Here is an 11,869-nt window from a genome sequence, read left to right on the forward strand (position 1 = left end):
GAGGTCTTTGAAAGGAAACCAGAGAGCAGGGAAATGGAAGATGCAACAGAGGGATGCTGATAGATGTGGGATTTGTCCACTTAGCCCTGCTAGCTGTTTTCTTACCTGGTTTGTGATGGGCTAGTGGCTCAAAACTTTGTCATGATGTGTCATGAACTGTATTAATAGCTGGTTTGTCATGAAACTGTCATATGAAACAGCCAGCTGAGTAGTATTAAAGGCTTTTGTTTTCCTTGTGAACTCTAAATGGTTACATGATTTATTGTCTTCCAGGAAGTTGTTGTTGAAAACAAGGAGCTGAGCAAGGCAGCATGGCAAGCCGTCCAGCAGGTGAGAGAACAGCCAAAGCTGAGAAACTTACCTGGAAAGCCCTGAGAATCCCCCCTTGACAGTAAGGCATCTCTCTTTCCACCACAAAGAGACACACTAGCACCTGCCCCATCACTTTCTCCTGCCCTTTGCAGTAGTGCTTTCTTCCTGCCAGATCCTCAAGGTTCATTTGGAATAGTAACTGATGTAAAAGATTCTCTGTTTATCTGAATCATTACTAGACATGTGAGCTGATATGGCCCTGAGTTGCAATCCAAATTGCAGATTTTCCTACTAGGACCCTAGCTTTGCAGTAGGTCAATGCAAAGTCATGGCTGCTAATGCTCCAGAGTTTGAATTTGCACCCTGTAGTGCTAGAAAGCACAAAAGAAAGTGCTCTGCTAGTCGAAGAGGAGCTAAACTAAATGTTCTGCATGGAGGAAATGCAAATTGAGATGCTGTTTCTAAAGAATTAATATGTTACCTTAATTCAATGCATTTTTCTTGTCTTTCTAGTGAAAGTCTACAGGAAATCTGCCGTCCCAGGAGTTTCAATCACTCAGTTTGTTGATCGTATTCCAGCAGGATGCAGTACACCTGACTTTGAGCGGAAACCTGTCACCTTATCATTACAGGAAGGTGAGACTCTGAAAAGAGTTCATAATTATCCTAATTCCAGCACATTTCTAAAGAGATTTGACTAAACAACAAAAACAAAAAAGCTTTTTGTGTTTAAGATTGTGTTTACTGATGCAGCTACCCCTGGATTTTACTAGTATGTTTGAGATCAAAATCTAGCTCCTGATATATACAGCTAATCTTGTGAAATCTGAAGAAAGCTCTGAGGATAAAATTTTGCAGCAAAAAAAGTATGTTGAAAATGATTTTTCCTACTGAAATAAATTATCTTAGGAGAGTTCAGCACTAAGATTAACTGTTTTTAAAATTAAGGTGTACTTTTGATACTGTTTAGGTTGGGCTTCTCTACTGAGAATCACAGAGGCCTTGAGATTGGAAAGGACCTCTGGAGATCATCTAGTCCAAACCGTCTGCTCAAATAGGGTTATCTAGAGCATGTTCTCAAGGATTGTATTTAGATGACTTTTGAATAGCCATCTAAAGCCAAGAGGAACAGCCAAGGAAGGAGACGCCACAAAATCTCTGCGTAACCTGTTCCTGTGCTCTGTTACCCTCACAGTCAAGAAACTTTCTCACGTGCAGATGGAACTTCTTGTGTTTGAGTTCGTGCCTGTTGCCTCTCATCCTATTGCTAAGCATCGCTGAGAAGAGTCTAGCTCCATTCTGTCTGCACTCTCCCTTCAGATACTTTGATAAGATCCCCCTCAGCCTTCTCTTCTTCAGGTTGAACAGTCCCAGCTCTCTCAGGCTTTCCTTGTATGAGAGATGCTCTAGTCCCTTAATCATCTCAGGAGCTTTTTGCTGTAGTCACTCTTGGGGAACCCAGAGCTGGACACAATACTCTGGATGTGCCCTCACCAGGGCTGGGTAGAGGGGGAGGATCACCTCCTTCAACCTGCTGGCAACACTCTTCTGAATGTACCCCAAGATACCATTGGCCTTATTGGTCCCAAGGGCACATTGCTGGTTCATGGCCAGCCTGCAGTCCACCAGGACTCCCAGGTCTTTCTCTGCAGAGCTGCTGTCCAGTAAATCAGCCACTTGCCTGTCCTGGGGCACAGGATTATTCCTCTGTAAGGGAAGGACTTGGCACTTCTCTTTGTTGAACTTYATGAGGTTTCTCTCTGCCCAGCTCTCCAGCCTGTCAAGGTCCCACTGAATGTCAGCACAGCCCTCTGCAGTTTCAGTCACTTTCATGAATTACAGAGGAGGCAACTAATGAGCCCCAGATCAGTGGGAAACCTCCCAGAAATCTCCAGTGAAGCCCTTGAGGAGACAWCCACATTTTTCAGAATGCATCAGTGCTCTGCAAGCCCTCCTCTTTTGTGAGGCTGAACAGTTTCCAGCACCATGGATTTCAGTTTTGTTGTCACACCCATGTGCCGATTTTCATGGACTAATGAGATTGTACAAAGGAGCACAGTGGCCTCTAGTGGTGCAGCCATCCTCTTCCTCTTCCTCCTTCCTTCTGCATGTAACTTTCAGGCATGAACCAAGGCAATGTCTGGCCAAGATGTTAGCAGTCACAGCTGGCATAGCTTTCTAAAAGCCTTTTTGACTGAATACAGACAAGTTCTGCCATTACTCATGGGGGGAAATAGCCAGGCTTGGACTTGAACTGACTAGTACCTGTTTTCTGACCCTTTTCAGATATGAAGAGAATCAGAAATCAGACCGTGGGAGCAAGTTTAAGGTTAAAATCAACCCTTGAGTATATAATTTCTCTATCCATATGTGTGAGCAATAAAAACTCAGGAGGAGACCATACTTTTGGTGATGAATTTCGTAGTTAGTTTCCAAGTAATTTTTTAGAAAGCCAGTAAGGTAGTGAGAGGATTATTGCAGATGTCTTAGTTGCATGAACTTAGACATTTCTTGTAATTTTAGGTTTCTTCTCTCAATAGAATAAAAAGAGGTAACTAGATGCCTYACTCTGTAGATCATTCTCTTGACTACATCGAGATCCTAGCACCAGAGTCATCCCCATCTTTAGATAGCTATTGTGTTGTTGTCTTCATCTGAGTGAATGATTTAAACTGCTTTTATGGCTAAGGGAGATAAACAYGCTGGAGTTTGGAACAGTAAGTCTCCTAAATGACTTGTTTCAGTTAGGCAGACAAATCTAAATGCTTAMAATTGAGAGAGGTGAATACCATCTTTATTATGTGCTTGTTACTTTTTCATTTCATTTCTTCAAGTCTCCTTTAAATGAGTCATATTTTACCTCCTTTAAAAGGTAAAAACGCCATTTTCAGAGCTGTAGTCAAAGGTGCCCCAACCCCTGAGGTGAAATGGAAGCGTGCAAAAGGAGAAATGAATGATCCTACCAGATACCAAACTTACTTCAATCCTGCTACAAATGAATTCATTCTGCAGGTAAGGGTCAAATACTGCAGAGAGAATCCATTAAGCAGAGAGCAACAGGCTGCCAGCGAAGTATGGGTGGAATCTARCAGAACTATGTTTTTGAAAAGCATAAAGCAGCTCATAAAAATCACCTCATACATACACAGAGCTTCAAGATGAAATAAGAAGAAGAGCTGAAGGTTTTATTTTGATGTAGCTTGCAAAAACTACAGTTAATTACACCATGAGATTTTCTTTTCTTAAAATATTTTCTTCCAAAAAAAGCAAAATGATTTAAAAAGATCACACATTGGAGTAAATACAGATGTCACCAGATCTGAAATAACACACAAAAAATAGAAGAGTTATCCTCAGAAGAAAGATCTGAGGTGTCACTGAGGARCTGTTTTGTTAGAAGGTGAATGCCTGAATCACATGGCTGCCAGTTCTTACTATGTTCTTCTTTTTAAGATAAATAAACTCACTGCAGATGATACTGATTTGTACCGCTGCTTCGCTGTGAATGAGTATGGGGAAGCTGTGTGCTCTGCTGGCCTCAGGATCATACAAGGTAGGATTCGCAGGTTCTGTAGTCCAAAGGTCCTATGGTCCCAAGTAGCTGATTTTGCTGTGCAGTAGGGGTGGGTGTCTAGAGCATTGACAAGTTGTTTAGTGTTTTGGGAGAGATCCACCTCCCTTCATATCAGGTGTATACAGCGCACCTGACCTGGTCCCCTAATTTGCTTTCTAGTCAGTGATGAGAAATGGGCACTTTATGGATATGGTAAAACTGACTTATTCTGGGAATCTACTTGTGTGGGACAGTTGGAAGTGCCGCTATGCCCTCTCTGCCTATAAAGTAAGTGTAGACGGCCCCTATCTGCATTTGACAGATGGAGATTACAAGTAATCAATGTCAGGTCGACAAAATAATCCAGATTGGGATTGTCTCTTCCATCGATAATAACTGCATATGTTTTATAGTTCATTGGCTTACTAGTATTAGCCTAGTTATCTTGTTCATTTTATTGATTGTTTTTCCTCTTTTCTCTCCTAAACTATCAGTTGGCTTTAAGAGGAAAGCACAACAAGTTCAAGGTCCTTCTGCTGATGGTGAGCTATTATTTGTATTTKTTTGGCCTATCATATGCACCTCTGTCAAACACATGATTACTTATTATCCTTCATCAATGCAAGAAATAAAATCAACGCAGCAGGAGCACACAGGGAGTGAGATAGTTGCATTATAAGGTGCTATTAGAGAGGTGCCAAGGACTTTTCGGGAAGTAACAGCCAAATAGTACTAAGATGTGTCTGCCTTCCTGGCACTGGCAGACAGTCTGTATTCTCTTACGAACATTACAGTAGGAGAAAGAGAAATAGTAATTCATAGTCTTAAGCCTAAGAGATAGGCAGGGTTGAATGGGCAGCAATAGTAGAGGAATTTTTAGCAAAGAAATATGATCAATATATTGATAGGACCTGCTGGTCCTATCTTTAGGAYCTATCTTTAGACCTATCTTTAATGACCCTGGAGCTTACCCAAGACTTGTAAATAGTGAAGTAAGAGAAGAGAAAATAAATATGTATTCTTCTGTCCAGTCTTTCTGCTTGCTATTTATCTTTGGCTAAAGCAACATTCTTAAACATGGTTTTGTGCTGTTTTGACTAATAATTCCAGGTACCTGCTAGAAAAAGATTTTGCAAGGGCAAATACAGCTAGGTTGACCATGGCTGGGAAATAGGGGGCCTTGCTACAGTCCAACGTGTCTGCKGAGAAAGAGAGGAGAGAACAGTAGGAACCGATGAGCTTTGGTGGCTCTAAAAGAACAGGGCTATGGCTGATAAACATGACAATAGGTTTTATGGCAGTTTTTCAGAAGGTTAAAAACATCACCTGAAATTCAACATGGCATAATCAAAAGGCCTCTCATCAGAAGCTATTTTCCATGACCTTTCTTTTATTGACTTGTATTTTACCATATTGGGTGGTTCCAGTTTCTTACCTCAATGTTTTTTTTCTTTCACCTTTAATAGAGTTAAAGAAGAAACTCAAGGACTACAAGAAGATGCTGAGAAAGCGGTAAAACTGCATAGGGAAGACCATTTTTAGACATCCTAGTTGTTTCTCAATACGGTAGGGCCAAGGGCAGCTTCATAAACCTTAAGGCCACAATTCTTGTTTCCAAAGTTGCTGTGAGGCACAGCATGGAGATGGATAGCAGAACAGTTTACCAATGTCTGTTAGACTGAGATAAGTACAAAGTACCAACATTATTCTGAGGTTCCTTTGCATCACAAGATTTTGTCTTAAAAGATCTCTCTGATGTCTTAGCTAACAAGTAGCTTCCTAGCTTAGTGATAAATGCTTCATGCAATGAATTTTTTGGGGCTTAGCTGCATGAAGGGATACAACAATACCAGGGAGAGCTCTGGTCCTGGGATCATCTGCAGAGCCTGCCATGTGTACGCTATTGAACTCCCTTTGCCTCCTGAGTAGGTGGCCTCACAAAAACTGCTCAAATGAGAATGATTGCTTTGAAAAGTCCTGAAMTGAGCCAAGAAATTATTCAAAAGAGTGCAAGTTGGCCTGGGTCAAACTGTATTGGAGACTCTGCTGGCTATTTAACAGTCTGGACAATTGCATTCCGGTGCCCTGGGGATCCCAGAGCAAAAATGTTTCCTGACACTGTTTCATTTGATAGAATGGATGCAGAAAACCTGTCCCCAAAGGGTCCCATCCTCTACATCTGCAGGGGATGAATGAATGAGCTACAGAAATGATGGAGAGGAGGATGAAGAGCTTAAAGTGAAGGGAACAAGGAGCTTTTGTCATTTGTCAAAATTTCTAAGTCTTTTTCTTTTTTCTTTATTTCTGGTTCCAAGAGCCCCACAACCACAAGCAAAACAAGTGGACAAAGAAGCAGTCTGGCAACTTCTGCTGCATGCGGATAAAAAAGATTATGAAAGAATCTGTATAAAATACGGAATTTCTGATTTCCGTGGCATGCTGAAAAAGCTGCAGGAAATAAGAAGGACCACGGAGCTTGCACATGGAGAAGTAAGACAAACTGAAGCCACTGAARCACTGATTTTTAAGGAACTGTAGAGTTCTACATAACCTGAATCACTTCTGACAATAAGCTATCCCTTCCTAACCTACTTTATAGATTGAAAATTTTACTGTACAACAGAGAGTGATCTGTTGCAATGCTCTAAAGAAGTCCCAGTTCTGAACTGATGTGGATGAAAATGTTACTCATTTTTTGCAGTCCACTTTAATATTTTAGGAGATAATGATCTTAGGATAATTCTTTTAGTAATTTCCATGGCTATGTTCTGTATCTGACTGCCTCTGATGAGAATTTGGGCATTGAACTCATGATATATCTAAGAGTCAAATGGACCTTCACATATGGGGACATTTAGAAAACTGCACAAATAACAATTGCAGAATGTCTCAATTACAGGGAAAGTACCAGGTAATATATAATTTGCCTACATGCTTCTTCAATGCATTTAAAGTTAGAAATAGTTATATTCTATACAGATAAAGAGTAGGTTTTGCAGTAGTTTGTCAGCTAGCTTAAGAACTTTTCTCATGCCGGCTTTATCATTTACTAGTGCTTCTGTCTTTTTTTCYGCAGTTAGTACACAGTATCAAGAACCTGCAACACATCATGGTCACCAAAGACGGAAAGGCTGTCCTCAGTCTAGAAATGGAACTGAAAAACAGTAACAGCAAAATTTATCTGCTTAAGGTAAGGGACAGATGGGGGATGTGTTGGACAGTCATAAGAGTCATTGCAGTCTGTTAYGTGAAATGGTTGATCCACTGAGAGCAGATAGATATTGTCCTACAAAGTTGTCTGTCTTTTTTTCAGATTCCTTAATCAGATCCTTGATTGTTTAGAGGGAAATGTTAGTATGCAGACCCACATAGTCTTTGGTGGTACACATTACTTGGGATTTGAATATTTGAGTATAGGGGAGACATTTCAGTCGGTTACTGACGTGCTTTTGACTTTAAGAGCACTTCAGGTAGGAGGAAATTTTAACAGATGCCTAGAGGCTTTTATGAGAAAAGCCGATGGATTTTATCTGAGTGCTATATTCCATTCTAATTCACTTGGATAAAAGAAGATTTCAAGGAGGTAAAGCATCTAGTAGAGTTATGCAGTTACTATATTGTGTTTCTCAGGTGATTAGGGCTGTGAGTATTTCTCTGGAAACTGTATTTTAGTCAAATTGTAGTTAATGGATTTAACGTAAGGAAAATGGAGAAAGTAATCTGATTTTTCTTTGTAAGACGAGATTAGACTCTGGGAACTTCTGAAATGAACACAAGGCAAAGGCCATGAAGCCACAAAGTGGAGAAAGTAACCCAAGATTATCACAGACTATGGAGCAGTAAACTTGCCTGCTTATTCATCTTTGAAGGTGCTAAAATCATAGCGGTAAAAATACTTTTTCTTTAAAGTTGCAGAGAACACGTATTTGTGAAGGCCAAAGCCTTACTTGTGCTTGAAAAGTAGTGTCATTTTGCCAATTCTGAGAATCAGATGTTCTCTCCATGCAAAATTTACTGCATCTAGCATTGTCTTATAAGCATGTTATAAGCAATGAGCAGCAGGAATCCACTGTAAGTAATAATAGACTGTAGCTTTCTCTTTTCTGTCTCATTGACCTCAGTAAGGCAATTTCAGCATAAATATGGTCCAATTTATTTGAAATGCATTGCTGTAGTTATGCATTTCTTTTAGGAGTATGTTGTTGTTTCTTTTCCTAGGATGGTGAGAAGCTGAGATATGGAACAGGGGATGAATACAGAAAGCACTGCCTGAAACAAGTAGGAAAGAAATACACTTTCATTGTCAACGATGTGCATCCAGAAGATGCAGGCTTGTACCAAGTCAAAGTGGAGGATGTGCCTGTTTTCTCAACTGAGTTGGATGCTGAAGGTGAGGATTTGAATTTGATGTATATAAGCACAGAAGCATAGGCAAAGCCCAGCAATAAAAATGCTCACTGCAGAACACTCTTTTTATGTTGTTAAGCAGGGATTCACTTCTCCTATGACACAAGTGAAAAATGGCAGGAAGTTGATGATGTGAAGGGGGTGCTTCATTTGTAGTTCCAGGGACTAAGTTCAAGTGCCATTTTGGCTATGGCTTCAGCATGAACATGCACAAATTCTTAACTTACCCTATGCTACAGTTTCCTTGTGTAAAGTCAGAATAATAACAAGCACCCTCAATAATAGTGTTATGATGCTAAAATCCATCAGATCCATTAGATTTGGGCACAGGTGCACACTCCACTTTTTCTTTTCTACTYAAACCAGTGTTCAGAGGGTTGACAAATTCTTTTCTTTTTTCCTTCCTGCAACAGGATTTTCTTGGAACACAAAAGTCCCTCTGTTTCCTGTCTGTAACCTTTAATTTTTCCATTGCAGCCATTCCTGTGAGATTTCAGCAGCCACTCCGTGACACGCGTTGCCACGAGGGAGAAGATGTTGTCTTTGGGTGTACTCTGCGCACGCCCTGCTACGATGCTGTGTGGCTGCACAAAACCCACCTCCTTGAGGAAAGTGGGAAGCACCAGATTTCTGTATCACCTGATGGTCTGACCCACCAGCTGATTATCAAAAATGCTGACCCCTCTGATAATGGCATGTACACGCTCGACACTGGAATCTGCTCCTCAAATGCCTGGCTTATTGTAGAGTGTAAGTAACCCTCTGTTATTTCTGTAACATAATGTACCATATACTCTCACTGTCTGATTGCTCTGTTAGATGGTACTATGCTGAGAAATGATTCGTGCAGCCTCTAGGTCCCAGTTTGTATTTGGAGAAGTGAGAGAGAGATTAGACCTTTATTTCTATTCAGATGAGATAAAAATTACCCTTTTTGTTAGTCCTGCCATATCTTGGCTCATTTTCTCTGCAGTTACTACAATGTGGTATGTTTTCTGTCAGTTGTCTAAAAATAATCGCTGTCTCAACATGTTTTTCGCAAAGCTASCACTGTGTGAAAACAGGGAGTTAAAGAACTTCCATGGATGTCTTGCTAGATTGTATTTTTCTTTCCAAATCAGAGATTAAGAAGCTTGGAAGATGGGAAAACATGCCTTTCAGTGAAAGCAAATAACCACTTAGATGATTTCTGTTTTTTTAACTTCTGAAAAGTCTACTCTGCTTTCTACTTCTACTTGCTACTTGGTCTGATRACCTTTCAGAATCAGAAAGGTTGCTGAAGATTTACGAAGGATCTCTCCATTGCTTTTACTGAGCCATTAATGCTCTGCTGAAATATCCAGTGTGAAAAGCAAAACTGCGTGTGAGCTGAGAGCTCATTGTTCCYCTGAGGAAAAAAGAAAGAATTTTACATTAATACAATGTTATTCACAGAACTAGATTCTTTACTCTTCAGGTTTTCACGCTGGAGATCTAAAATGCCAGAATGCCAAATATGCAAGGTATCTCAATAGCCACGAGCTCCCAATTCAAGGATAGGAACTGGTGGCCACACTGTATGTGGGATGTTCTATTATTCCTCCTGGGCTGGAGGAACGCAAGAAAGTAAATTTCTAATCACCACTGTGATTAGACCTATCATGCTGGRAATTTGTCTTACTTCACTTTTTTTTTTCTTAAACCAGCACGTTTCCACTAAAAATAATTGACCTTTTAACTAAGAAATATATAGTTATGTTTGATTAAGCCACTAAAAACATTCAGGAATTGAACTAAATATGACTAATTAATTAATATTTAAATATATTATTTTTCAGGGGTTTAGAATGATATGATAAGAAATGATAATGCATTTTCTTTGATTGCTGATGCATTATATGTTGTGTAAACTATCTGTTTTTTTTCTCCTGTTCTGTTTTTTTTTTTCCTGTTCTGAAAATTGCTTCTCCTCCAATCAAACAATGYATCTTCAACACAGATGCCAAAGGAAAAAGACAAAATGAAGATGAAAGAGATGAAACTGGCAGGCTGAGAGGACCATTGTCAGATAAGGAGAAGGTTAAAAAACTTCGACAAGGAGAACATCTTGGGGACCAAGATCATTTTATGGACGTTAGCACAGAAGATGGCTTACGCAGACATGCCCGAGAAGGCAGCCAAGGCTACTCCATTGATGATGATGGCAGACATAGWCTTTTGGGACAAGAAGGGCTAGATGGAGCCCACAGAAATGGAAGGATGGGGTTGGGGCAGTTTTCTAGAGCGGAGATAGATGGAGACTYGATGAGTGATGGTGGTGGTGGTAGATTAGCAGGTTTAAGAGACACAAGTGGAATAGGGGCTTTCCATGGTGGGGATTCTTTGACAGGCAAAGCAGGTACTGGTGATGGCTTAGAAGGAGTAGGTGGATTGTATTCCATGGATGGCAGAGGTGATGCTAGAGCTGGATTCAAAAGTACAGAAGGTTCAGACACTCTTCATGGTGCTATGCCTGAAGATATTGGTGCAGGTATTGGGGCGAGGGTGGGAGAAGCAGGCAGCAATAAATTTCCATATGGTAAAGAGGGTTTGGTAGCTGGAACTGGGGCTAGCCTAAGTGGAAAAGGAGGTATGGGAGGTATTTATCAAGAGGAGGGTATGATGGGAACAAATGATTTTAGCAGTGCTGGTGTAGGTGGGATGCCTCCTCTTTCTGCTAGCCTAGGTGGAGCCAGTCCTGGGTCTGGTCAAAGGGCTGAAGACATTACGGGGTCTTTTCATGACACAGGAAGTGGCTTCAGAGGTGTAGACGGTAGGGTCTCTCATGATGGCAAGGGTATGTTGGATAGTGCACGAGGAGAGGGCTCTTGGCATGACAAGGGTAGTAAATTAGGTGATGCTGGTGCTATGTTTGGTGGACTCAGTCCTGATTCAACCAGCAGGGGTGGCATGGGATCTCCCTACAGTAAAGATGGTCTATACAGTGAGACTAGTCCAGGTACTGCAGCTGGTAAGGATGCTGTCGGTACTGAGATTGCTGGAGGGAAAGGATCCCTCTATGGCAAGGATGACCCGAGAGTTGGAGCCAGTGGTCCTGCAGGTCAGGGAGGAAGAACTGGCTTGCTGTATGGCCCAGATGGTCTGCCAATTGGAGATGGAGCCAGATATGGTGCAGGTGGCCCTTCTGCAGGGGGAATGGGAGCTTTGTATGGCCCCGATGGTCTACCAGTGGGACTAGGTATTGGAGATGCCACTGCTGGTAAACTTGGAGGGTTCTATGGAAAGCATGGACAGTCAGGTGAATCTATGGCTGGAGATGGAAACTGGACTGGAGCTGATGTAGCAGGTAAAGGAGGAATATCTCCCTATGGAAAAGATGGTCTTCCAACTGGATTTGGTGTTGGTGGTGCTGGTGTAGTGGGTGCAGAAGGATTTGGCTCTCTGTATGGAAAGGATGGCCTCCCAGCTGGGGCTGATGTTAGTGGTTTGGGTGGTGCTGGGGCTCCTTATGGAAAAGATGGGCTTCCAACTGGGGCTGGTGTTGCTGGTCTGGGAGGTGCTGGTTCTCCCTATGGAAAGGATGGTCTTCCAGCTGGGGCTGGTGTTGCTGGTCTGGGA

General features: G+C 41.4%; 1 protein-coding gene across 1 annotated transcript in view; it reads left to right on the forward strand.

Annotated features, from left to right (window-relative positions):
• The first annotated feature begins 311 nt into the window (after positions 1-311).
• Positions 312-11,869, forward strand: part of IGFN1 (immunoglobulin-like and fibronectin type III domain containing 1) — a 23,834-nt gene continuing 12,276 nt past the window's right edge. The window contains exons 1-12 of the mRNA XM_026053067.1: positions 312-330; positions 826-948; positions 3,185-3,324; positions 3,766-3,865; positions 4,360-4,407; positions 5,332-5,377; positions 6,181-6,355; positions 6,942-7,055; positions 8,084-8,255; positions 8,750-9,022; positions 10,251-10,781; positions 11,040-11,861. Coding sequence (XP_025908852.1) covers positions 312-330; positions 826-948; positions 3,185-3,324; positions 3,766-3,865; positions 4,360-4,407; positions 5,332-5,377; positions 6,181-6,355; positions 6,942-7,055; positions 8,084-8,255; positions 8,750-9,022; positions 10,251-10,781; positions 11,040-11,861 — 2,563 coding nt within the window. The remainder of the gene's footprint in view (positions 331-825; positions 949-3,184; positions 3,325-3,765; positions 3,866-4,359; positions 4,408-5,331; positions 5,378-6,180; positions 6,356-6,941; positions 7,056-8,083; positions 8,256-8,749; positions 9,023-10,250; positions 10,782-11,039; positions 11,862-11,869) is intronic.

The sequence above is a fragment of the Nothoprocta perdicaria genome, unplaced genomic scaffold (genome assembly GCF_003342845.1).
Source record: "Nothoprocta perdicaria isolate Ctin4 unplaced genomic scaffold, notPer1 scaffold_97, whole genome shotgun sequence".
NCBI lineage: Eukaryota > Metazoa > Chordata > Aves > Tinamiformes > Tinamidae > Nothoprocta > Nothoprocta perdicaria.